Source organism: Carcharhinus amblyrhynchos, chromosome 23, assembly GCF_965287045.1.
Source record: "Carcharhinus amblyrhynchos chromosome 23, sCarAmb.v2.hapA, whole genome shotgun sequence".
Taxonomy (NCBI): domain Eukaryota; kingdom Metazoa; phylum Chordata; class Chondrichthyes; order Carcharhiniformes; family Carcharhinidae; genus Carcharhinus; species Carcharhinus amblyrhynchos.
Genome location: NC_137346.1, coordinates 6,405,636 through 6,433,467, shown reverse-complemented (window position 1 = coordinate 6,433,467; position 27,832 = coordinate 6,405,636). Strand labels below are relative to the sequence as shown.

The 27,832-nt window shown below is 45.7% G+C and overlaps 1 protein-coding gene and 1 pseudogene across 2 annotated transcripts in view; one reads left to right on the top strand and one right to left on the bottom strand.

Moving 5' to 3' along the window:
- Positions 1–11,426: 11,426 nt before the first annotated feature.
- On the bottom strand, positions 11,427–11,559 carry LOC145357650 (U2 spliceosomal RNA; annotated as a pseudogene).
- Positions 11,560–21,438: 9,879 nt separating this feature from the next.
- Positions 21,439–27,832, top strand: part of LOC145357542 (ribosomal protein S6 kinase beta-1) — a 79,475-nt gene continuing 73,081 nt past the window's right edge. The window contains exon 1 of one of the 2 annotated variants that reach the window (XM_080210999.1): positions 21,439–21,626. In XM_080210999.1, coding sequence (XP_080067125.1) covers positions 21,480–21,626 — 147 coding nt within the window. In that variant the 5' untranslated portion in view covers positions 21,439–21,479. Of the gene's footprint in view, positions 21,627–21,873; positions 21,901–27,832 lie in introns of those variants that run through there. The other variant, XM_080211000.1, reaches the window with a different exon arrangement.

Sequence of the window (27,832 nt, the reverse complement as noted above, 5' to 3'; positions counted from 1 at the left end):
GACCAGCATTTTAATGACCTTCCCTTTTCAACTATAATCTTCCCACAAATGAGAATTATCTCTAAAATGTTAACATGAACTATGAACTAGATATTCATACTAGCATCTCTGAAGAGGGATTTGAATCCATGACTTTGTAACTCAGAAGTGAGAGTGCTATGCACTGAACCCAGCTGATACTCTAGAACTAACTTGTAGTTAAATGTCAACATAGAATCAGGAATTCTAAGCAATATAAATTAATAGAAAGAGTATTGAAATTCTATTCAATGGGAGAAAATGAAAAAAGTTATTGTGAATGGAAATTCATGAAATGAATGCACTCAAATTTACTTTGTACTTCCTCCAAGAATTCCCATCTAATACACATAAATTTTGAAGATATTTATTGCTGTAAGCAGCATTCATAAATCCTCTTGTGAGTTCCCCTCAGCTCTAGCCAATCTCAGAGGTAAAACTTTTGTTTACCATTTCTTGATTGTGGATGTCTCAGTCCCTTATTCTGGTTACTTTTGTAACCAGAAGTAGAGTCTGAGCTGTGCAGTGCTCTCTGAAGCACTGTAGGGCCTGAAGAAGTTATAGAGATAGGGAAAAGTGAGGCCTTGGAGGGACTTAAAAATGAGCATCAGAATTTTGAATGTGAGATCTCGGGGATTCAGAGCCAACAGGGTTAGCAAGTTCAGGGGATAGATGACTGATCGGGATTGATGCAAGATATGTTACAGGCAGCAAGGCTTTGGATGTACTGCAGTTTTATGGGGGCTAAAGTCTGAGAGACCAACCAGGAGAACATTGAAAATAATATTGTCTTTGCATAGAATGACATAGAATATTTCTATTATGTTATATAATATTATAGAATACCAGTATTAATGCTCTACACAAGCTTCATTTCATTCTACTTCATCTCACCCTATTAGCATATCTTTCCATTTCTTTCTCCCTTATGTATTTATATAGTTTACTTTTGTAATCATCCATGCAATTCTCCTCAACTGCTTCTTGTGGTTGTGAGTTCCACATTCTACCCACTGTCTGGGAAAAGGCTTTGCTCCTGAATTCCTATTGGATTTATTTGTGACTATCTTATTTTTCTGGCTCTTAATTTTGGTCTTCCCACAAGCAGAAGCATTTTCTCTGTACCTTTCCTATCAAACACCTTCACACTTTAAAGACCACATTAAACAATCACTCTCTCCAACAGGACAGAGATGAAGAGAAATGTTTTCTCTGAGGGTTGTGGGACTTTTGAACTCCATGCTTTAGAAAGCGGTGGAAGCAGGATCACTGAATGTTTTCAAGGCAGGATTCTTGTTGGGCAAGAAAATCAAAGGTTATCAAGGGTAGATGGGGAATGTGGAACTCAACACAAACAGATTAGCCATGATCTTAGTGAATGATGGAGCAGACTCAAGGGGTCAAATGGCCTACTTCTGCTTCTATTGAGTATCTGCGTATAACAGTGATGCACAGTGGCAGCACTGTACCAGATACAAGCTGCATTACATCAACTTACCAAATCTTTTTCAAATGCACCTTCCAAACCCAAGACCTCTACTATTTTTAAGGACAAGTACAGCATATGCTTGGGAGCACCGCCACCCATATGTTCCCCTCCAAAGCCACACACAATTCTGACTTGGACTATAACCTGTTCCTTCACTTTTGCTGGGCCAAAATCCTAGGACTTCCTTCCAAAGAATACTTTGGGTTTACTTGAATAGATGGACTATAGCGGTTCATGAAGGTAGTTCACCACCACCAGAGAAAGTTTGATGAGGACTTGTCAGTTGAGGTAGTATGGGCGGAGATTAGAAATAGGAGAGGAGAGGTCACCCTGTTGGGAGTCTTTTACAGACCTCCTAAAAGTTCTAGAGAGGTTGAGGAAAGGATTGCGGAGACAATCCTGGTTAGGAGTGAAAGTAATAGGGTAATTGTTATGGGGGACTTTAACTTTACGAATATTGATTGGAGTTGCTATAGTTCTAGCTCGTTAGAGGGGTCAGTGTTTGTACAAAGCGTGCAGGAAGGTTTTTTGTCTCAGTATGTAGACAGGCCAACTAGAGGTGAGGCTATATTGGATTTGGTGCTGGGAAATGAGCCAGACCAGGTGCTAGACTTGGAAGTTGGTGTGCATTTTGGTGATAGTGACCACAATTCGGTTACGTTCACCTTAGTGATGGGAAGAGATAGGCATGAACCTCGGGTCAGCAATTTTAGCTGGGGTAAGGGCGATTATGAGGCTATCAGGAGTGAATTAGGAAGCATGGATTGGATTAGGGGATTACAGGGACTGGGAACGTCTGAAATGTGGAGTTTTTTCAAGGAGCAGCTACTGCGAGTCCTTGATAGGTATGTCCCTGTCAGGCATGGTGGATTTGGTAGATCTAGGGAACCGTGGTGCACTAAAAGAGTTGAGTCGATGGTTAAAAAGAAAAAGGAGGCTTATGTTCGGATGAGATTGGAGGGCTCAGATAGTGCACTAGAAAGCTTTAGATTGGCTAGGAGGGAGTTGAAGAGTGAGTTGAGAAGGGCTAAAAGAGGACATGAGAAGACTTTGGCTGATAGGATTAAGGAGAATCCTAAGGCGTTCTATAGGTATGTCAAGAACAGAAGGTTGGTCAGGGCAAGATTAGGGCCAGTTAGACAGCAGGGGGAAGTTGTGTGTGGAACCGGAGGAGATTGGAGAAGTATTGAACCAATATTTCTCTTCGGTGTTCACGCAGGGGGACATGAATATAGCTGAGGAGGACATTGGGTTGCAGGGGTGTAAAATAGACAGTATTACGGTTGATAAAGGGGATGTGCTGGAAATTCTTGAGGGGTTGAAAATTGATAAGTCCCCTGGTCCGGATGGGATCTACCCTAGGATTCTCTGGGAGGCTAGAGAGGTGATTGCAGAGCCTCTGGCTCAGATCTTCAGGTCGTCATTGGTCTCTGGTGTAGTCCCGGAGGATTGGAGGATAGCGAATGTTGTCCCATTGTTTAAGAAGGGGAACAGAGACTTTGCCGGGAATTATAGACCGGTGAGTCTTACTTCTGTTGTGGGCAAGGTTTTAGAAAAAATTATTAGGGATAGGATTTATAGTTATTTGGAGTGTAATGAATTGATTAGAAATAGTCAGCATGGTTTTGTAGCGGGTAGGTCGTGCCTTACTAACCTTATTGAGTTTTTTGAGAAGGTGACCAAAGAGGTGGATGGGGGCAAGGCAGTTGACGTGGTATACATGGATTTTAGTAAGGCGTTCGATAAGGTTCACCATGGTAGGCTTCTGCAGAAAATGCAGATGTATGGGATTGTGGGTAATCTAGGAAGTTGGATCAGGAATTGGCTATCAGATAGGAGACAGAGGGTGGTGGTGGATGGTAAATATTCATCATGGAGTACAGTTACGAGTGGTGTGCCTCAGGGATCTGTTTTGGGGCCACTGTTGTTTGTAATTTTTATTAATGATCTGGATGAGGGTATAGTTGGGTGGATTAGTAAATTTGCTGATGACACCAAAGTTGGAGGTGTGGTAGATTGTGAGGAAGGGTGTCATAGTCTGCAGGGAGACTTAGATAGGTTGCAGAGCTGGGCCGAGAGGTGGCGGATGGAATTTAATGCGGAGAAGTGTGAGGTAATTCACTTTGGTAGGAGCAACAGATGTGTCGAGTATAGGGCTAACGGGAGGACTTTGAATAGTGTGGATGAACAGAGGGATCTAGGTGTGTGTGTACATAGATCCCTGAAAGTTGGGAATCAAGTAGATAAGGTTGTTAAGAAGGCGTACGGTGTCTTGGCGTTTATTGGTAGGGGGATTGAATTTAGGAGTCGCAGTGTAATGTTGCAACTGTACACTACTCTAGTGCGGCCGCACTTGGAGTACTGTGTGCAGTTCTGGTCCCCGCATTACAAGAAGGATGTGGAGGCGTTGGAGAGGGTGCAGAGGAGGTTTACTAGGATGTTGCCTGGTATGGTGGGGAGGTCCTATGAGGAGAGACTGAGGGATTTAGGGTTGTTTTCGTTGGAAAGAAGGCGGCTAAGAGGGGATCTTATTGAAACATATAAGATGATTAGAGGTTTAGATAGGGTGGATAGTGATAGCCTTTTTCCTCGGATGGAGAAAGCTAGCACGAGGGGGCATGGCTTTAAATTAAGGGGGGGTAGCTACAGGACGGATGTCAGGGGTAGGTTCTTTACCCAGCGGGTGGTGAGGGATTGGAATGCCCTGCCTGCTGCAGTTGTAAATGCGTCTAGTTTGGGGGCGTTTAAGAGATCTCTGGATAGGTTTATGGACGAAAAGGGATTGGTATAGGCTAGTGGGTCATTGTTTTTTGTAACTGGTCGGCGCAACATCGTGGGCCGAAGGGCCTGTTCTGCGCTGTAATGTTCTATGTTCTATGTTCTACCTTCTACAAACTACATAGCCCAGTCCATCACACAAACCAATCTCCGATCTATTGACTCCCATCTCCCATCCGTTGAGCCATATCACCCAGCTAGTTCACTAGAAGCTGGGTGATAAGGTTCAGTTCTAAATTGCTTGATACCATTGAGGATGGTAAAGTTCTGAAACTCAGCATTTGTGAAGGCTGTTCCATTATCAGACACTATGACTGGAATTTTACCATCCCGCCCACCACTGGAATCGCAGCAGGCAAGGGGCAGACCATGGAAAGGTCCATTGACCTCGGGCAGGATATGCACTCATACCAATGGTTGGCCAGGCCATTCCCAAGGGTGCAATCGGGCTGCAACAGGCAACACATGTTGCAATTGGCATTGTTCATTGTGCTTGCCTAGGCTGTCAATGTGAGGCCACTAGGCATAACTCCGAGTGAGCATCTTTATCTTAGATCTGGATGGACACTGTGTAACTCAGCTAGGAACAACTTGTTTCCTGAAACAGGGATGACTACTCTTGCTCCCCGAAGTATGATGCCATCTTGGCAACACAACCCATCTTTTCGTATAAAATATGGTTTAATCTCTTCAGAAACTGGCTCATTAGCTCAACCCATTAGTATCCTGCACCTCACTTTGGACAGCAATGGATCTTGACTGGTTCAGTACTTGATCTGTTTCATTGAGCCTGGCAACGTGTCTAAGAAATTCAACATCATGACCATTTCCTGAGGCACTGGAGGAGGTGCAACAGTCTCTTGCAAAGGTACTGAGTGTATCCACATTCGCTATGTGTGTTCTAGGCCTGTGCTTGAGGTATATTCATAGGCAGAGGATTAATGCCAAACACTGAATTCTTGCTCAGGCGATTGGTGGAATAACATTGTCTTCTTTAAAAACACCCAAAAGTGGTTTGTGATCTGAAACAATGGTAAAATGCTGGTGAATTTTCTTGACACCAAAAACTATTGTTAATCCTTTTTTCTCAATTTGTGAGTAGCCTATTTTGACTTCTTGATATATAGCCTTTTGGCCTTTCAGATCCATCTTATGGGACAATCCCGTACTAACACTATATGAAGAGGCAGTACAGATTAACATCAATTTCTTAGGCAGATTGAAATGCACTAACAAGTTTGAAGGGTGCAGCAATTGGTGCAGCAATTACTTTAGTCTTTTATAAGCTTCTTTCAGGGGAGTCTTCCAAAACCAACACTGGTGCTTCTTTAGCAGCACATGCAAGTGGGCCAATAACATCAGCAAATTTGGTAAAAATGTCCATAGTAATTCACCATTCTTAAGAATGACTTGAGCTGAGATGTGCTCATTTATTGCTCTGACCTCTTCTTCCGTGGGGTGTAATCCTTGTTCATATATGCAATATGCTAGATTATCTCAGTGGCTTGAAAAGTACATTTCTTCTTCTGGAGGTGAATTCCAGCCTCTTGAAATCCCTTCAGCAGCTCCTCTAAGTTAACTAGTTGCTCAGCTGCTATCAATCCAGTTATAAAACATTATCCAGGTAAACTACAACTCGTGGCAGTCCTTGCAGTAGGCTTTCCATTGTTCTCTGGATTTTTTTTTAAAGTTCATTCATGGGCATTGCTGGCTGGCCAGCATTTGTTTCCCATCCCTAGCTCTCCTTCAATTGATTCAACTGAATGGCTTCCTAGGCCATTTCAGAGGGCAGTTGACAACCATACTGTTGTGACTCTGGAGCCACATATTTTTTTTTCCAAAAATATACTTTATTCATAAAAATCTCAAGTAATCTATTACAATGTACAGGGCTTCGAGTAGCAAAACAATGCGGAATCAAAACATTTTTGCAGATCTGTCCAAACTACAGTGACTACATTTCAGTACTTAAAAAACTATGTCCATGTCTCAAAATTTACATATTTGTACTAATTACCATGATTACATTTCAATACTTAAAAACTATATACACGCCTCAAAAGATTACCGTGTGCCGTTAGTGCTCAGATTGGCACACAGTTACGCAGGTCGAGGGTATTCTGCAGTTCCTGGGCCCTCGGTCTGCCTCCGTTAAAAGGCCTTACAGTGTGGCCTTTCCCCATTGCGTCTTTGCGGCGGCTGCCCCAAGCTTCAGCCCGTCCCTCAGCACGTAGTCCTGGACCTTGGAATGTGCCAGTCTGCAACACTCGGTCGAGGACAGTTCTTTCAGCTGGAAGATCAGCAAGTTTCGGGCGGACCAAAGTGCGTCCTTCACCGAGTTGATGACCTTCCAGCAGCAGTTGATATTTGTCTCGGTGTGCGTCCCCGGAAACAGCCCGTAGAGCACAGAGTCCTGCGTCACCGAGCTGCTCGGGACGAACCTCGACAAATACCACGGCATCTCGCTCCAGACCTTCTTCGCAAAGGCACATTCCACAAGGAGGTGTGCGACCGTCTCGTCAGCCCCGCAGCCGCTTCGAGGGCAGCGTGCGGTGATGTTGAGACCTCGAGCGTGCATAAAGGATCTGACGGGGAGTGCCCTTCTCACCACCAGCCAAGCCAGATCTTGGTGCTTGTTTGTCAGTTCTGGTGATGAGGCGTTCTGCCAGATGACACTGACAGTCTGCTCAGGGAACCATCCGACAGGATCCGCCGTCTCCTTTTCTCTCAGGGCCCCAAGGACGTTACGCGCTGACCACTGCTTAATCGCCTTGTGGTCAAAGGTGTGTTTGCGGAAAAATTTCTCCACGAAGGACAGGTGCTGCGGTACGGTCCAACTACTCGGAGCGTTCCGCGGCAGTGTGGCCAGACCCATCCTTCGCAACACTCGGGACAGGTAGAACCTCAAAAAGTAGTGGCACTTGCTGTTGGTGTACCGAGGATCTACACACAGCTTGATGCAGCCGCACACAAAGGTGGCCATCAGGATGAGGGCGGCGTTGGGAATGTCTTTCCCTCCGTTCTCTGGAGATTTGTGCATCGCCTCCCTCCGGACGCGATCCATCTTTGATCTCCAGATAAATTTGAAGATGGCCTGCGTCACTGCTGCAGCGCAGGATTTGGGGATAGGCCACACCTGCGCCACGTACAACAACACGGACAGCAACTCGCACCAGATCACCAGGTTTTTCCCTGTTATGGAGAGCGAGCGTTGCTCCCACAAGCCCAGTTTCTGCCTGGCTTTCGCGATGCGCTCCTCCCAGTTTTTGATGCATGCCCCTGCCGCTCCGAACCATATCCCCAGCACCTTCAGGTACTCTGCCCTGACGGTGAAGGGGACAAAGGATTTGTCGGCCCAGTTCCCAAAGAACATGGCCTCGCTCTTTCCCTGGTTGACTTTGGCTCCCGAGGCCAGCTCGAACTGCTCGCAGACCTGGAGGAGCCTGCGGACAGATTGGGGGTCCGAGCAGAACACAGCCACGTCATCCATGTACAGGGAGGCTTTGACCTGCGTGCCTCCGCTGCCTGGGATTGTCACCCCTTTGATGCCTGGGTCGCTTCTGAGGGCCTGGGCAAAGGGTTCAATGCAACACACAAAAAGGACGGAGGAGAGAGGGCAGCCCTGTCTGACTCCAGACCTGATTTGGAAGCTATCTGTTTCCCACCCGTTGACTGAGACTGCGCTACTGATGTCTGTGTAGAGCAGCCGGATCCAATTGCGTATTCCCTCCCCAAAACCCATTTTGGAGAGCACATCCATCATGTAGCTGTGCGATATTCTGTCAAACGCCTTCTCCTGGTCTAGGCTGATGAGGCACGTATCCACCTGCCTGTCCTGCACGTAGGCGATCGTATCCCTGAGTAGCGCCAGGCTGTCAGAGATCTTCCTGCCGGGTACAGCACAGGTTTGATCAGGATGGATTACTGACCCCAGAGCAGACTTGACCCGGTTGGCGATGACCTTGGCCAGAATTTTGTAATCCACGTTCAATAGTGAAATGGGTCGCCAATTCCGAATTTCTTCCCTCTCCCCCTTCTGCTTGTAGATGAGGGTAATGATGCCTTTCCTCATGGATTCTGACATCCTGCCCTCCAGAAGCATACTCTCGTATACTTCCAGGAGGTCCGGGCCCGTCAAGTCCCACAACGCCGAGTAAAACTCCGCCGGTAAGCCGTCGCTTCCGGGAGTTTTACCCTTCTGCAAGGCCTCGACGGCCTTGGTCAGCTCTTCCAGAGATACCGGTCTGTCCAGGCTGTCCCGCTCACCGTCGTCTAAGACCTGCGTGATAGACGACAGGAAAGACTGGGAGGCCGTGCTGTCTGTCGGCTTCAGGTCATACAGTCCGGCATAGAAGGATTTGCAGATCCTCAGAATGTCAGACTGCGATGACCCCACTGAGCCGTCCTCTTCCTTCAGGCTGCTGATCACAGAGGTTTCTCTGTGCACCTTCTGGAAGAAGAAGCGTGAGCACTTTTCGTCCTGCTCCACGGAGCGGACCCTGGACCGGAAAATGACCTTGGCGGCCTCCGAGGCAAAGAGCGAGGCTTGCTGGCTCTTCACCTCCTGGAGCTCCTCCCTGACATCGACCCCCATCGACTGCAGTTGGAGCAGTTCCTGCATGCTTTTCTGGAGTCGGGACATTTCCCCCCGTCTCTCCCTGGCCTTCTGAACCCCTTTGCGAATGAAGAACCTTTTGATGTTGCCTTTGATGGTTTCCCACCAGAGTGATGGAGACTCAAAGAAGGGTTTGACGGTCCTCCAACCGTGGTAATCCCTCCTGAGTTCCTCGAGGTTCTCTGGGGTCAACAGTTCTACATTCAGCTTCCAGGACCCCCTGCCCACTTTCTGGTTTGCCTCCAGCTGACAGTCGGCCAGCAGGAGGCAGTGGTGAGAGAAGAACACCGGCCTGACGTCGGTGGGCCTGACCGTGAGCGCGCGGGACACAAACATAAAGTCGATCCTGGAGCGAACCGACCCGTCGGGCCGCGACCACGTGTACCTGCGCTGCCCTCCGTCTGCTGGGTTGCTGAAGACGTCGAGCAGCTTGGCATCTTTGACCGTCTCCAGCAGGGCTCTGGACGTAGCGTCCAGTTTGTTTTCAGCCCTGCTGGATCGGTCGGCCTTGTCTAGGATACAGTTGAAGTCCCCACCCAGAATGACCGGCCTGGAGGTGGTGAGCAGCTGTGGCAGCTGCTCAAAAACCGCCAGCCGCTCGGTCCTGGCGGCAGGGGCATACGCATTAATCAGCCTGAGAGGGCAGTTTTTGTACGTGACGTCTGCTACGAGAAGGCGTCCCCCCACCACCTCCCTAACTTCGGAGATGGTGAAGCCACCTCCCCGCAGCAGGATGCCGAGGCCCAAGGAACGGCAGTCGTTCCCACCTGACCAGATGGACGGTCCGTGGGACCATACACTCGACCAACGCCTGTAGCTGCTGAGGTGAGGGATCCCACACTCCTGCAGGAACAGTAGGTCGGCTTTGACGTTGGCCAGGTAGGATAACGTGGACGCACATCTCAACCCGTCTTTGACACTGCGTACATTTACCGAGGCAAACTTAAAAGACATTTTTAAAGTACAAAAAGATTTGGCAGTTCTTACATGTCTGTCAGTCAGCATGCACCCGGTTCCACATTCCTGTGGTGCTGACGAAGTTCTGCAGGGCGGCAGGGCTGATATATCCGTCCGAACCTGCCTCAAATCCTCGTCGGCGACTGGGTGACATCGTCGGAGTCATGTGGCCGTCTGGATGGTCTGCTGCTGCTGCGATGGCGTCGGTTCTCCCCGTCACCTGTGGATTCTTCGTCGCTTTTGAAAAGAGCCTCTTGAGGTTCTGTCGTCGTCTGGCAGCTTTTCTCTCGTCACCGTTGAGGGGTCTCGCTGCCACGGATTTCCTTTTCCGTACCTTTTTGCTGGATTTGACGTTCAGCCAGGGGCTTTCGAGCTCCGAGCTCTCCTGTTCCATGGCTTCGGCGCCCTCTGCTGGTGGTGCTGACGATGCGTCCTCCTGCTGCACTGGGGGGTCCACTCGTCCTTCCGAAGCCTTTTCCGGGCCTGCTTCTGGACCGGTCGTCTGTCCCTCTGAGGTGGCACGGACGCTTGCCTTCTTCACTCCGCCTCCGGTGATCTGGGCGTAAGTGGCCTTTCGCTTGGGGCAGGCTCTGTAGACGTGGCCAGCCTCCCCACACAGGTTGCAACATTTGCTGTCGCTGCAGTCCTTTGTCGCGTGCCCCTCCTTCAAGCAGTTTCTGCAGAAGGTGGTGCTGCAGCTCGCGGCAAAATGGCCGGTTTTGCCGCAGATTCGGCACACTCGAGGCTGTCCCGCGTAGTACAGGAAGCCTCGATTCCCCCCGATGGCAAAATTGGAGGGCGGGTGCAGGAGGTCTCCGTTGGGGTCAGTCCTGAGAGTTACTCTCACCTGTCTCTTACAGGTCCAGATTCCGTACTTGTCCATCACATCCGCGCTCTCACCCTTCACCTCCACGTACCTGGAGAGGAACGTCAGCACATCAGCCACAGGGACGTAGGGGTTATACATTTGGAACGTGATAACCCGGTTCCTCTGGGACGGCACGGTGAACAGGGGCTCCGCCGTCAGGATGGAGAGGGGCCCCTCTTTGCCTTTCTCCTTGAGGGCTGTCAGGAACTTGAGGCATCCTGACAGGCTCCTGAAGCTGACGTACACGTAGGGCTGGTTGCTGTATTCAGCCACACCGTAGACGTCTGCTGCCTGGAATCCGCAGCACTCAAACAGTACCTTCTTCACGACGAAGTCTCGGCCCACGGGCGAGTCTCCTCCTGAAGCCTTCACCCGGATGGTGTTGGGCAGTCCTTGGCCTGTAGCTTTCGATGTAGCTGCAGCCATAGCTCGGTGACACTGAGTCGTACTGTACCGGCGTTAGGTCCAAGCCAGAGGCTTGAAACCAGCATTAAGGTCCACCAATAGCAGCAGAGCTCAAGTGTTGTAGACGGTCTTCTCCCGATCGTCTGACGCCTGCTTCCACAACGCCCATCGAGATCCGATAGCTCTTTGCGAAATCCGAGCCTCAGGCTAAGAACGCTTGTAGACAGTGAGAACGGCTCTCAGTCCGAGGCCAGTCAGTTTGTATGGAGTACACCCGAGCAACTGACCCAATCCTGAAGGGGTGGACGCTCAACCGGCTTAGTTGGCACCGTTAGGTTTCCACCGGCGGCAATCCCCTTCGAGGAGACACCTCTAAACTGATAAGAACAGATACTACACTTGATCTTAGCCAAAAGGCCAAGAAGCGATCTGTTGTGACTCTGGAGCCACATATAGGCCAGACCAAGCAAGGATGGCAGATTTTCTTCTCTAAAGGATGTTAGTGAATCAGATGGGTTTTAGCACATGCTGACAACACATCAAAGGACAGGTGCATATACTGGAACAACTTTTGAGTGTGTTTACCTCAGGAAGCATTGTTTTATTCAAGTTGCATCACTCATATTCAGTTTTGTAATGAGATTGATCTCTGGTCAGCTTTGCATAAAGGTCTTCAATCTTCAGGACTGGATATTTATCTAACTTAGCAGCCTGATTAATTGTTAATTTGTAGTCTCCAAGATGTGGATGGTCTTATCAGCCTTTATCACGGGGTCTATGGATGTTGCCCACTCCATGAATTGAATTTTCTGGATAATATCCAGTTCTTCTATCTCCAATTCTGTTTGCAAGGCATATAGTATTGGTCTTACTCTAAAAATGAGGGGTTGCCTCTGAAGCTACACAGATCTTCTCCTGGAGGCCCTTCATTTTGTCTAACTTGTCACAAAAAATGTTCTTATACTTTTTCATTACTTAGGTGGATCCTTTCCATACTTGGAAAATCTCCATCCAGTTTAACCTGATTACCATGAGCTGATCATGGTCCAAAAGACTTTGGCCTCGCACTATTATTTCTGGGAGCTGACAGGACTTCTACTGATAGCTCCCAGGTACCGTGGTAGTAGCCTTTATCTTGATGATTTCTCTGGTGCTCTTCAAATTAAATGGCTAGACTCATTCTTGTAAACATTAAAATGTGCATTCTCCAATCATCATGGGAGAGGCTCCCCTATCAGTTTCCATCTTCAAGGACCTACGATTTGCCAAAAACATCACAGTGACGGAGGCTACTTTGCTCACTTTCACATTGAACAATGAGTGAATATTTAAATCCTTAGTACTGTACTCTTCCATATTATGCACTCATGATTTATTACTCACTCTTTTAATGGGTAGACTAGATTTATTTTACATCGGTACCTTAATTGACCTTTCCTGTGGTAGAAAAAACATCCAGTCTCTTTATATTTGCAGGCTTCAGAGGAGTAATTACCCCCACATCAGTAACACTCTAGTTCAATCTTAGGTAATTGATTGGCTTTTTTAAACCCTCTTCTTTCTATTGGGACTGGGATATTTGGCATCCAACAACCATCCTTAAGATGGCCTCATTATTTACCCACAGACTAAATGGACCCACAACATATCAGTGAGAATAACTCAGAAGTGTTAACTTGGTAATATAAGTTGCAATAGTTTCTCAAGGAGCTCACCCAGCTGAGTTAAACTTAAAACACTGCAATATTACCAATGACTTTAGGTGGAAGTACGTTTTCACCAATTCAACTATCTCAGTGCATGACCTGAAGCTGGGCATACTTGGAGATGTGAGGCTACGTGTTAGAATGTAGGCTTGTGTGCTCAATAGGATTGCTATTCTCTTCCTCATCTCTACTATGCCTTTGGCCCAAAAATAGTAGCCCAAACATTCACTGCATTGTGTCTAATCCGCCACAGATGTGTCAAAAGGATCTATCTGTCCAAATGGACCCTTCTATTTCTCAGCTTAAACTGACCTTCAACATGACTTTATACTCACAATCTTGGGAGTGCTTTTTTTCCCTTTTATTCTCATTGCCAATGTAATAATTTCAATTCACTAGTTAGGTAAGTAACAACAGCATTGTGAACAAAGCCCAGTCCATCACGCAAACCAGCCTCCCATCCATTGTCACCCTCTACACTTCCCGCTGCCTCAGAAAAGCAGCAGCATAATCAAGGACTCCACACAGCCTGGACATACTCTCTTCCACCTTCTTCCATCAGGAAAAAGATACAAAAGTCTGAAGTCACGTACTAACCGACTCAAGGGCAGCTTCTTTCCTGCTGCCATCAGACTTCTGAATGGACCTACCTTGCATTAAGTTGATCATTCTCAACACCCTAGCTATGACAGTATTCTGGGTACATTCTGCACCCTCTCCTTTCTTTCTCAATGTACAGTATGCTTTGTCTGTGTAGCGTGCAAGAAAAAATACTTTTCACTATATACTAATACATGTGACAATAATAAACCAAATCAAATCAATGTTCATTTACATATAACTATAATACAGAAGCTCACAGCATCATGGTCACCAGATAGCTTCTGGAACTGAAACCCAAGTTTATCAGGTGATTCCATACCTTGCTCCCCAACTAGTTCCCTGGTTAATGTGGCCTTACTCTGTAGATTGATCCTTAAAGAGACAATCTCCACAATAACAAATGTTGGCCTTCCCAATGAAGCCCACAACCCATGAAAGAATGTTAAAAATGTAACTTTAAGAATCAGGTTCAGCTATTCGGAAATTAATGACAGAAGGGTTAGTAACCAGAGAACACAGATATAAGGTAATTGGCAAAATAAACTATGAGTAGGGTACATTCTGGAGGCTGCTATTAAATTTACATCCACCACCCTTCCTGGCAGTGCATTCTGGATCATTACAGGATGTCATGCAAAGTGTGGAAGCAGTTTGGAGCTTTTTCCACAAAAATCAGTACTAATAACTTAAATTTGAGATCAGTAGTTTTTTTTATTTATTATCATATGTATTGGGATACAGTGAAAAATATTTTTCTTGTTTGCTATACAGACAAGACATACTGTTCATAGAGTACATGGGGAGAAGGAAAAGAGAAGATACAGAATATAGTGATTTGATTTGATTTATCATTGTCACATGTATTAACATACAGTGAAAAGTATTGTTTCTTGCATGCTTTACAGGCAAAGCATACCATTCATAGAGAAGGAAAGGAGAGAGTGCAGAATGTCTTGTTACGGTCACAGCTAGGGTGTAGAGAAAGATCAACTTAATGCAATGTAAGTCCATTCAAAAGTCTGACAGCAGCAGGGGAGAAGCTGTTGAGTCGATTGGTACATGACCTCAGACTTTTGTATCTTTTCCCCGACAGAAGGAGGTAGATGAAAGAATGTCCAGGGTGCCTGGGTCCTTAATTATGTTGGCTGCTTTGCCGAGGCAGTGGGAAGTGTAGAAGAGTCAAGAATGGGAGGCTGGTTTGCGTGATGGATTGGGCTACATTCACGACCTTTTGTAGTTCCATGCGATCTTGGGCAGAGCAGGAGCTACGAAACAAAAAGAAAGAATGCTTTCTATAGTGTTGCAGTTACTGATATGGTAAAGAGAAAAATCATCTTAATATATCATAGGTCTACACAAAAGTCTGATGGCAGCAGGGAAGAAGCTGTTCTAGTCAGTTGAGCATGTTCTCAGACTTTTATATCATTTTCCTGATGAAAGAAGATGAAAAACAGTTTGACCAGGGTGCGTGGGGTCCTTGATTATGCTGGCTGCTTTTCCAAGGCGGTGGGGGCAGCATGGTGGCACAGTGGTTAGCACTGCCTCACAGCACCAGCTTTAATGATTCAACCAAGAGCTAGTGAGAAACAGACTCAAGAAAGGCAACAAGTCTGAAGTGCTCCCATGCCTGCTGGTGGACAATTGTGAAGATGCATTGCAGGAGCTTTTAGATTATGCAACTCTTGGGTGGAGTAGCATAATTATATTAAAGACAAAATACTGCAAATGCTGGAATCTGAAACAAAAATAGAAAATGCTTGAAAATCTCAGCAGGTCTGATAGTATCTGTGGGGAGAGAATAGAACCAACGTTTCGGGTCTAGATGATCCTTTGTCAGAACTAAGAGCAAAGAGAATCAGCAGAAATGTTATACTATGGGGGGTGGTGGAGCAGGACAAAGGGAATGTAAATGAGGATACAGAAGACTGAGAAGGTGCTGGAAGTATCCATTAAGTAATCAGAATGTGTGAATGGCAAAACAGAGATATATATGCTTAAAGGATTGCCTAGGGATAATGGCAGTAGAAGAATGATAAAATGAATGAATGACATGAAATGAAATGAAATAAAATAAATGGAAATGGGATGAAAGTGGAGGAGAGAGTTCATGCTTTAAAGTTGTTGAACTCAATATTCAATCCAGAAGGCTGTAACTTGCCCAATTGGAAGGTGAGATGTTATTTCTTCAGTTTGGGTTGGGGTTCACTAGCTATTGCAAAAGGCCAAACACAGGCATGTGGACAGAACAGCAGGGTAATGTTTTGAATTGGCAAGCAACAGGATGGCCTGAAAGTGTTCGGCAAGGGGTCACCCAATCTGTGTTTGGTCTCTCCGATATAAAGTAGACCATATTGGGAGCAGCAGATGCAATAGACTAGATTGAAAGAGGTTCATGTGAAGTACTGCTTCACCTGGAAAGGACGTTTAGGACCTGGGATGGTGAGCAAGGAGGAGGTAAAGGTGTTGCATCTTCTATGTTGTACAGGAAGGGCAGGGACTAAATTGTTGCATGTGATGGAGGAGCGGACCAGGGTGTCCTGGAGAGAACAGTCCCTGCAGACTGTTGACAGGGGTTGAGGGGAAGATGTCTTGAATAGTGATGTCATGCAGAAGTTGGTGGAAATGGCAGAGGTTGATCCTTTGAATGCTGAGACTGGTGAGGTGAAAAGTGAGGACAGAGTGGACTCTGTCCTTATTCTGGGAGGGAGAGGAGGGGGTGAAAGCAGTGGCCCAGGGGAGGGGGTTGGTGGTTGAGAACTCTGTCAACCACAGTGGGAGGAAAACCATGATTGAGGAAGAAGGAAGACATTTGGCAGCCTATTTTAGAAAGTGCCATCATCAGAACAGATGCAACAGAGGTGAAGGAACTGAGAGAATAGGATGGAGTCCTTACGGGGTGTGAAGAGATGTACTCAAGGTAGTTGTGGGAGTCGATGGGATGGTAATGGATATTAGTGGACAGCTTATCACCAGAAATGGAGACAGAGAGGTCAAGAAAGGGAAGAGAAGTGTCAGAGATGGACCATGTGAAGATGATAGACGGGTCGAAATTGGAAGCAAAGTTGGTACATTTTTCCAGGTCAAGATGAGAGCATGAAGTGGCACCAAAATAGTCATTGCTGTAGCGATAGAGGTATTGTGGGAGGAGGCTTAAGTAGGACATGAACAGGGAATACTCCATATAACCCATAAAGAGACAGGCATAACTGGGATCCGTGTGGGTGCTATTAGTTACACCTTTTATCTGGAGGAAGTGGGACAAGTTAACGGAGAAACTGTTGAGTGAGAGAACCAGTTCAGCCAGATGGAGGAGAATGGTGGTGGATAGAGATTGTTTAGACCTCTGTTCAAGGAAGAAGTAAAGAGTTTTGAGGCCACCCTGCTGGGGAATGGAGGTATTGCTGGACTAGTGATCCTGAGGCTTGGACTATTGATCCAGAGACATGAATTCAAACCCATCATAGTAGCTGGGATATTTAAATCCAATTAATTAAATATATCTGCAATGAGAAGCTAGTCTCAAAAATGGTGGCCATGAAATTAACAAGATTGTTGTAAAAACTCAAATGGTTCTCCAATGTACTTTAGAGAAAGAAGTCTGCCATTCTTACCAGATCTGGTATATATATGATTGCAGTGGTTGACTTTTAACTCTCTCTGAATGATCTAGCAAGCCACTCAGTTGTCTTCAATAAGGCAGTTCACCACCTCCCTTCCCAAGAGTAATTAGAGGTATGCAATAAATGCTGGCTTTATCAGTTATTCCCACATCCTGTGAAAGAATAAAATAAAAGATCATAAAGAGTAGACATCTTATAATGCGCTGGAATGCGCTGCCAGGAAGGGTTGTGGCACAGATTTAATAGTAGTTTTGAAAACGTAATTAGATTAATATTGTACTCATGACGGTTTCTTTTGCTAATCACCTTAAATCTGTATTCTCTGGTTACTGACCCTTCTGTCACCATTATTTTTCTTATTTATTCTGTCAAAGCCCTGCATAATTTTGAGGTAGAGTTGATATGAATGACCAGCTATAATTCTTGGGATGGGAGTTCGAGGGTGAGTCAGGAAGTTAAGGCAGACTCTCTGAGGTTGAGGTGGTTCCAGGATGATGTGCTTGCCAACAAATAACTGGAATCAAGTCAACTCTCTCTGGCAGACTTGATAATGTGATAGTGAGACAGGCTGATGCATAATACTCAAGGCCACAAGCAGTCACTAATTGAAGACTTGAAAAGAAAGACTTGCCTTTCCCAACCTCTAGCTATCCAAATAACATTTTAAAACAAATGAAATACTTTTGTACATAATCACCATTATAATATAGGAAATGTATCAGCCAATTTCCCCAATGCCAGAACCTACAAACTGTAGTGAGACAGTGCAGATAACCTGTTTTTAATAATGTTGATCCAGGGATAAATATTGGCTAGGACATTGGGAGAACTTCATGGCTGTTCTCTGAATAGAGATGTGGGATCTTTCACATCCACCTGAGAGATAGGGCATTAGTTTAACATCTGATCTGAAAAGGGTACCTCCAAAAATGTTGTGCATTCTCTGTATTGCACTGAAGTGTCTGCCTGGAGTATGTAATGCCTCCAACTGAGAGTGATTGAGAGGCAACTGCGCCACCAAAGGAATCATGGGTGACATAGATGTAGCAGCAGGAAGAAAAAGAATTGGTTTTTGACAATAATTTGAGGAAGATCCCATGCTGATTAAGAGGACTGAAGACATATATCTTTCAATGATGTCTGCCATTCCTTGCACAAGAGTACATGTGGTGCTGAAAGAGCCCGATGGATAGATTGGCTCCCAAAGAAACAGAGAACTAATTAGTGATGTTAAGGTGCTGAGCTCCAGGCATTTTTTAAAATTTATTCTTTCATGCAATGTGGGCATTACTGGCAAGGTAGCATTTGTTGCCCATCTCTAATTGAGCTTAAACTAAGTGGTTTGGTAGGGCATTTCAGAGAGCAGTTAAGTGTCAACCACTTTCCTGTGGGCCTGGAATCACATACAGGCTAGATTGGATAAGGATGGCAGATTTCCTCCCTTGAAGGTCATTAGGCAACGATAATTTCATGGTCACCATTACTGAGTCTAGATTTATAATTTCAGGTTTTATTAACTGAATTTAAGTCCCACCAGTTGCTTAAGGGATATCAAGCCATGTTCTTCAGAGCATGAGCCTGGGTTTCTGGCTTATTACCAATATGACACATATAAGAATTGATACTGCTTGGCATTCACCGTTTTTTGCCTCTACTCTCTGAACATGGGTAAGTGAATATGTCTTTATCTCTGTAACTTCTTCCAGCCCTACAACTCTTCAATTTCTCTGCATACCTCCAAGTATGGCCTCTCATGTAGCTCCAATATGAAACATTCCATAGTTGGAGACTGTGGGCAGACTCTTCTGGCCATTCACACTGGCGGGATTTTCTGAGTGCCAAATTCTCCATCTTCACTTGCAGTGGCAGTGGGGCATGAACAACTGGGACAATTGCGCCCTGGGTCTTCAGCTACCAAGGTCATTTATTCTGATATCTCCATCTGTGGCTTGGTGTAAAATCATACTGTATAGTGCTCCTGCAAAGCATGGTGGGAAGTTTTAGTACGATAAAGGCATTATATAGATGCAAATTGTGCTCACTGTTGTTTTTGCTGCAGAAAAAGAGTGCATACTTAAAAATGGGGCTGTCAGACCACTACTTCATGGGAGGGATTTCCCCTAATCTTGTGATGGGGTTTGGTTTCAATGCCGGTCAAGACTGACCAAAGAAGCTGAAAGAGGCAACAACCTGTCCTGGTCCCTTCACCCTGACACTAAGATTAAGAAAGCCTGCCAACGCCTCTATTTTCTCAAGAAGTTAAGGAATTTCGGCATGTCTGCTATGATCTCAATAATTTTTACTGATGCACCATAAAAAGCATTCTTTCCAGATGTATCACAGCTTGGTATGGCTCCTGCTCTGACCAACACTGCAAGAAACTACTGTTATAATTCAGGTCAGAAACGCCAAAGTGTTAATGAAATCTGCATAGATCATAAGTTTTGCAATTTGAATTTGGCTAGGGTGAACATGAGATGTTTCACTTCAGATATGAGTCAAATGACCCAACAGGGATCTTTTATCAAATAAAAGTTATTTCAGAATACAGTTAACATGTATAGAAAGTGAATTAGCAGTAACTTCTACCAATTACAAACAAGAAAAAAAGCCCATGATATTGTATAAACCTGAAATGTTCCAACCAAACAAACTTCCTTAAACAAAACCCTTGCCACAGGTTTAGCACAGAAAATACGAATGCTCACATGGTGCTGGAACTTTGTCCTTTGGTTTGATGTTGCAGTTCTCTTGAGACACGCACAAATGTTTGAAGTCAGAATAGCTTCCAAAACACAGAGAGAGAGAGAGACAGACTCTAGGTACTAGCTAGCAAAACCAACAACAGCAGAATTTTCACTCCAGGAAGGCAAAAAGTCTTGCTTTCAGTAGGCCAGTAGAATTTCCAATATCAAGGAGAGAAAAACACTTCTTTTCAGTCTGATGACCATCCCCTTCTAAATTAAAATTGCAGCCAACAGCCAAACTGAAAATGAAACCTTGAATTCACTATGAAGAAGAAACAGATGGCCTGCTACCCAGTCTTTCCCCAACTATGAAGGGTCATAAAACAAATCCCAGTAAGTACCTGAGGCCCAGAGTAAAACTAAACGAAATCCCATTTAAGCCACTGAAGCCGCTTCCAGTAGACAGCCCGGCGACAATGAAGCCAAAAAGCCTGCTTACAAACTGCAATAAACATGATTTTAAAAATACATTTCTTAAAGATATACTAGCTTCACATTATAAATGGTCGTGAATGTAGCCCAGACCATCACACAAACCAGCCTCCCATCCATTGACTCCATTTACACTTCCTCCTGCATCGAAAAGCAGCCAGCATAATCAAGGACCCCATGCATCCTGTACATAGGTGGCACCGTGGCTTAGCACTGCTACCTTACAGTGCCAAGGACTCAGGTTTAATTCTTGGCTTGGGTTACTGTCGGTGTGGAGTCTGCACGTTCTCCCTGTGTATGCATGTGTTTCCTCCGGGTGCTCCGCTGTCCTCCCACAGTCTGAAAGACATGCTAAATTTTCCCTCAGTGTACCGGAACAGATGCTGGAGTGTGGCGACTAGGGGATATTCACAGTAACTTCATTGCAGTGTTAATGTAAGCCTAATAAAATTTATAAACTTTATGCCCTAGCCATGACTGTAATAACACATACTGCATCCTCTCATTTCTCTGTCCCCTATGTACTCTATGAACAGTATGTTTTGACTGTATAGCCCATAAGAAACAATATTTTCACTGTATCCCAATAGATGTGACAATAATGAATCAAATCAAGGAATTAAATTGACTTTGTCTATACTTCCTGCTGCCTCGTAAAAGCAGTCAGCATAATCAAGGACCCCATGCACCCCTGACAGACTCTATTTTGCCTTTTTCTGTTGGGAAAAAGAAACAAAAGTCTGAGGTCATTTACCAATGACTCAAGAACAGCTTCTCTGCTGCTGTCAGACTTCTGAGTGAACCTACCTGGTATTACGTTGATCTTTCTCTACACACTAGCTATGAGTCTACATCCTCTCCCTTCCTTCTCTATGAATAGGGGATACAGGGATAGAGCCTGGGTGGGATTGTGCAGGGTGCAGACTCGATGGGCTGAATGGCCTCCTGCTCTGTATGGAGTCCATGATAATAAATGGGTTGAATTGCTCCTTTGAGCCCCCTATCGGCTCTGAAGGCTTCTGCACCAAGTGGAGTGGGTTGAGTGCGCATGCTCACGTCTTCATCCTGCTCCTCCCCTCCCGCCGACAGGACGTCGTGCACGCATTGCGCGCTCACGTGCGCCGAACAGGGCGGAGGAAATGGAGCCGGCGGGTGGGGGCGCGCCCCCGTGGCCAAGCCACGCACGCGCGCGCGGGGCGGGCGTCGGCAGCAGTGGCAGTGATGGTGGGCGACTGGAACCCATGAGGAGCGAAGCCGGGTTGGGGGGGAAGCTAGAGAGAGAGAGAGCGACGCACGGAGCGGTGAGAGACATGGCTGGGGTATTCGACATCGACCTGGACTCCGAGTACCTGCAGGAAGAAGGCGTCTCGGATGAGGAGCCAGAGGGGGTAAAGAGAGAAAAAAAATTTGGCGCGGCGGCGGCGGAGTTAGAGAAAAGGAAGGGAAGAACTGGGTGGGTGGGTGCCTCCTGAGGTGAAGGCGAGGCCTGTCGGAATAGGCCAGGGAGGGAGGGGAGTGAAGCCGAGATGAGGCGACTTCCTCCCTGCCCTTGGTGAAGTGGTCCGGCGAAAGGGCGTGTGAGGGGTGCTGTTGGTGGGCCTACCCCGTTGCAGCGGGAGCGGCAGCCTGGTCCACTCGGTGCTTCCACCGGCCGCCTAGCAGGTGGGGAGTGAACACCCGCAGCCCGCGGCGGCCGCCTCGCGCGGGCGCAACTGCCGGGCCTCGCGCCGTGTGTGTGTGTATGCGCTCGTGGCAGCTCGAGAGGCGACCCAGCCCAGAACGCGAGAGGGAGAGACAGGTGCAGGCGGCTGTAACCAGCAGAGACTGCACCTTGTCAAATGCCAGAACGTTACACATACAACATGGGCTAAAACCTGCAGTGAGAGAATAAATTCACGTGCGCGTCTCTCTCTCTTTCCAGCCCATCCAACAGCTGTCCAGGTTCGTCCGGAAAAGTTTTAATTATTCATGAGCTTCTTGCCCATTTCTATGTAGTTCCTCACCCACGCCTCACAATCCTTGCAGTATTTTGTTTAAGGATACCCCCGCCCCCCTGCCTTTCCCATACTTATCCCATCTTCCTGTAGTCGCAATGTGGCAGGCTGCACCTGCCGGGAACTCTGAGACTGGGACTCCCCTTTGGCTCAGGCCAGGAGAAAAGCTGCCTTTGGGAGGGAAAGTAGCGGGGGGGTGGATCTGCTAACAGGGGTTGATATCAACCCTCGCTCCACTGAGTATTTAGACTCGAGTTTAAAATTACACCGCAGTCTACCACCAGCTAACTAGCCAGCTTGCAGAATGTTGCCCGCTACGCATACGTTAATAACTGAAACACGTTGTTTTAGGCCTATATTAAGATTTGTAACGTGCTGGGACTGCATGGACTGGGTAATAGAAAAGTACTTTGTGTGAAGTGCAAAAGTTAATTTTGAATAGTGTCTTGAAAGTATATCCACTGCCTTCTTGAGCTCAACAGGCTATCAATTATCAACAGGATAATTGAGTCAGTTTTTGTGCTAAATCTCCCAACTTCATTCTAAGTTTCATCTAGTTGATAACATTTGTAATGCTCGTGTTTACTGACTTGTCATATGATGTGGAATTTAGGTTGGAGGAAGATAAGCACGCAGGTGATTCCAGTGTGACTTTTTAAAAAGTTTACTTATGAGTCACAAGTAAGACTTACATTAATGCTGCAATGAAGTTACTGTGAAATTCCCCTAGTTGCCACACTCCAATGCCTGTTTGGGTCAATGCACCCAACCAGAACTACTTTCGGACTGTGGGAGGAAACCGGAGCACCCAGAGGAAACCCACGCAAACATGGGGAGAACATGTAAACTCCACACAGACAGTGACCCAAGAACATAAGAAATAGGAGCAGGAGTAGGCCAACTAGCCCTTCGAGCCTGCCCCGCCATTCAATAAGATCATGGCTGATCTGTCTTGGCTCAGTTCCACATTCCCGCCCTCTCCCCATAACCCTTAATCCCCTCTCTTATCAAAAACCCATCAACCCGCGTCTTAAAAATATTTAGCGAGGTAGCCTCCACCACTTCAACGGGCAGAGAATTCCAGAGATTCACCACCCTTTGAGTGAAGAAGTTCCTCCTCAACTCTGTTCTAAACTGCCCCCCTTTTATCTTGAGGCTGTGTCCCCTAGTCCTACTGTCTTTTTTGAGCGGGAAGAGTCTCTCCACCTCTATCCTATCCATCCCATTCATCATCTTATACGTCTCAATGAGATCTCCCCTCATTCTTCTAAACTCTAACGAGTACAAGCCTAATGTATTCAGCCTCTCCTCATAGCTCAACCCCCTCAACTCTGGCATCAGCCTAGTAAACCTCCTCTGCACTCCCTCCAAGGCCAAAATATCCTTGCGTAAGTACGGCGCCCAAAACTGCACACAGTACTCCAGCTGCGGCCTCACCAATGCCCTATACAGCCGCAGCAAGACCTCCCTACTTTTATATTCAATCCCCCTCGCGATGAAGGCCAGCATCCCATTCGCCTTCCTGACCACCTGCTGCACCTGCAAGCTGGGTTTTTGCGACTCATGCACAAGGACCCCGAGGTCCCTCTGCACCATCGCCTGCTGCAGTTTTTCTCCACGTAAGTAATAATCCTTCCTACCATTATTCCTACCAAAGTGGACCACCTCGCACTTGCCAACATTAAATTCCACCTGCTGGCCCATTCGCCCAGCCTATCTAGATCCTTCTGTAGACTCTCACCACCCTCCGCACAATTTGCCTTTCCACCAATTTTGGTGTCATCAGCAAATTTCGACACCCTACACTCGGTTCCCTCCTCCAGATCATCTATATAAATGGTAAATCCAGGAATTGAACCCAGGTCCGCTATTAGGCAACAGTGCTAACCACTGTGCTGATATTATAAGATTGTAGGAAGCCATTCAGCTTTTCGTGTCCACGTTGGCTATCTGTATAGTCAATCTGGCTAGTCTCCTTCTCCAGCCTTTCGCTGGTAGCGGTGGTCCTGCCCTACAGATAATTATCAGATTCTTTTTTGAAAGCCATGTTTGAATCTTCCTCCCCCACAACTCGGGCAGTGCATTTCAGATCTTCACCATTCATAACATCAAAATGATTGTCTTCATATTGCCTCTGGTTCTTTTGCCCTTCTCCTTAAATCAGTGTCTGCATGTCCTCAACCCTTCTGCAATGGAACAGTTTCTTCAAATCTTCTATCCAGGCTCATGATTTTGAACACCTCGGCCTTCTCTAAGGAGAGCAGCCCCAGCTTTGCCAATCTATCCATATGACTGAAATCTCTCATCCTGAGAACCATTCTCATGAATCATCTTTCCTACACCTTCCGATCCAATCACAGTATACTGTCTGTGAATAATGCTGTGAAATAGCCACAAAGTCTGCTCTTTATGCTTTGACAGATGTGAAGAGTGCCTATGACCCCTTGTAAGGTGAGTTCTTAATCTCAGTTGCACTGTTTCAGGGCACTGAATGGGTGCCAAATCTCAGAATTGGTACAGCGCATAAATGCTTTTGAAAGAGAAATAAATGAACAGTCCATTGCCCTTGACTGTTCTTGCACACCTTCTGGCGGTTCGTTATAATGCAATCTTGGCAAAGTTATAGTAATTGGATTTTGCCAGAAGACACTGAAGGCAGAACTTCCATGATTTAAAACAACTCTGCCTGCAACTCTCTTGCTCACATGGTACAAGAAGCCATTGGTTTAGTGACTGAATAAGATAATTCTATTTCACTTAGTCTTAGGAATTTTACTTCTCATTTTCAGATTGTTTCCGTGCAAAGATGTTATTGTTACATTGTGAAATCTTCTCAAGCTAAATTTTGATTTGGCAGTGAAATTTGATTGAGGGCAAGCATTTGAAATTCAGGCTGTTTGCTGTTCTTGTCCACACCTTCAGAAGAGGATGCAAGATAACATGCCGTATCTTCAGTCAACATGGCATCTTTAAAGATTAGAGCTTTCAGGTGTCTCTAGCACATGGATAGCACCAGTGCATAGTGGTTAGCAATGGTGCCTCAACATTTTGTAGGTAAGTTAGTTTTTAACCACTCAGTACTTATTTGTAATGGGCTCAACATTTTGTAGGTAAGTTAGTTTTTAACCACTCAGTACTTATTTGTAATGGGATTGTACGCTGAAGCGTAATAAGTCACTTTCTGGGACAACTCTGAATATTTTACAGCATAGTTGAAAGTTTGTTAGTGTCACAAGTAGGCTTACATTGACAGTGACTTCATTGCAGTGTCAAAAATTTCCTCATCACCACACTCCAGTGTTCGTTCGGGAACATTAAGGGAGAATTTAGCATGGTCAGGGCATCTAACCAGCACATCTTTCGGACTCTGGAAGGAAATCGGAGCACCCAGAGGAAACCTACGCAGATGGAAGAACGTGCAGATTCTGCACAGACAATGACCCAAGTTGGAATCGAACCTGGGTCCCTGGCACTATTGAGGCAGCATTGCTAACCATTGTGCATTGGTGCTATCCATGTGCTAGAGACACCTGAAAGTTCTAATCGTTAAAAATACCGTGTTGACTGAAGTTATGGTATGTTATCTTGCATCCTGTTCTGAAGGTACAGATTTGTATAGTTCTCTAGACACAACCTTAATTCTTATCATTATTTGTGAGAGTGACCCTATTCTCAGCTCAGCGACATTATTGCAATAAACTATTTCAACTTCCATCAATTACAGCAAAAGGACTAGTGCAGGTTAATGGAGTTTTTTGGCATCAAAGACATTTATATATGATACTCCAGATTTGGCTATTAGCTTTAAAATTGTTATTTTGTCTTCTGAAGGAATTGCATCCTTTGTACGCCTCTCTGACAAGTCCAGATTGTTGTCAAAAAGAAATGCATTGCGTTGCATACTTTAAACTACTTGTTGATGTCAGTGATGCCAAAGGTGACCTCTCTCCCCTATGCTAGAGCAAAATCCACGAATCAAAAATGGAACACCTTATTCCTTTGTGCCATCCGTTCTCACCTAGGGAACTCTGTCCCAAGGCATTTCACCAGAGGCGAAATCAGATGTTAAGGCAAAGGAGGAGATTTGTTTTTATTTGTCCATTCTTGGAAGAGAATGGCAAGTGCGGCATTTATTGTTTATCCCTAATTTCCTTAAGCTGTGTGATGAGCTACCTTCTTGGACAGCTGCATACTGTGTGGTACTCTATAGGAGTTCCAAGATTTTGGAACAATGATAAAGGAAGTGCAATGTATTTCCAAGTCAGGGTGGCATGGTTAGCACGAGGGAGTAATATGTTCCTATGTACCTGCTGCCTTTGTTCTAGGCGACAAGATGTTGTGGACTTGGAAGATATTGTCAGTTATTTCGGCACGATGATGTAGTACATCCCATAGTATTCTCATAGCCATGGAAGAGTGTGTATCTAAAGTGGTAGATGGGAAGGATTAATCAGTAGCTTTATCAAGGAAGAGTCCCTCAGAAAACTTTTGGGAGGGAATTTAAGTGTGGAGCCTAGATGAGTATAGGCATGCAACAAAAGTGAAGAGGGCCATGCATAGAATGCCAGAGTAGAGGAATGGAGAATTCAGAAGAAAGGATTGTAAATTTTATAGTGAAGAGCAAGGCCTCAACACTATTTAAATGCAAGGATGAACATTTTAAACTGGAGCTTTTGGGGACCGGGAGCTATTGTAGTTCAGCAAGGTTAGGAGTGAATGGTACTTAGAACCATAGAATAAAACTGCAGACGGAAGCCTTTCAGCTTAATTGTACCCCTGCACACTCTTTTAAGAACTATTTGCGTCCATATCCTTGATCTTTCCAAATAGTGGAGATAGCTGTTTTTCCTTTTGCAAGCTTATATCAAATCCCTTTTGATAGATACTGCTATCTGCTATCACTCGGGCACCACGTTCCAGACCATAACTCAGTTTAGAAGAAAAATCTCATTTTCCCCTCTGGTTCTTTTCTTTTGTCTTGTACCTGGGTCCTCTAGTTGTCACTGCCCTGCCAGTGAAAGTATTTTCTCTATTTACTCAATCAAAAATCTTTCTAATAACCTGATCTTCCTTACACTAAGGAAAATAATTTGAGCATCTGTAGTATATCCACGTAACTGAATCCTTTATCTCTGGTATCCTTTTGTAAATCTTTTCTGCACCCTGTTTGAGGATATTGGATCATTAAAGTGTGATGCCCAGAATTGGGCACATTACTGTGACTGAGGTCTAACAATTGATGTACAAAGAACAAAACAGCCCGGGAAACAGGCCCTTTGGCCCAATGAGCCCGCGCCGCCATTTTAACATTACAAGTCCCCCCTCCACCCATGACCCTTATCTATGCTTATGGCATTCCACGTTGAGGGAAAACTAATTTAGGGACAATTTATTACACCAATCAGCCTAATAGCACATCTTTGGGGTGTGGGAGGAAACCAGAGCACCTGGAGAAAACCCACACAAGCACGGGGAGAATGCGCAAACTCCCACAGACACTGGCCCAAATCCATGTGTCTGCACAGCAAACAGTGATAGTCACTGAGCTGTCGTGTTGCCCAGCATCTGGTCCAGTTTAAGCGTACACTAACAACATGAAG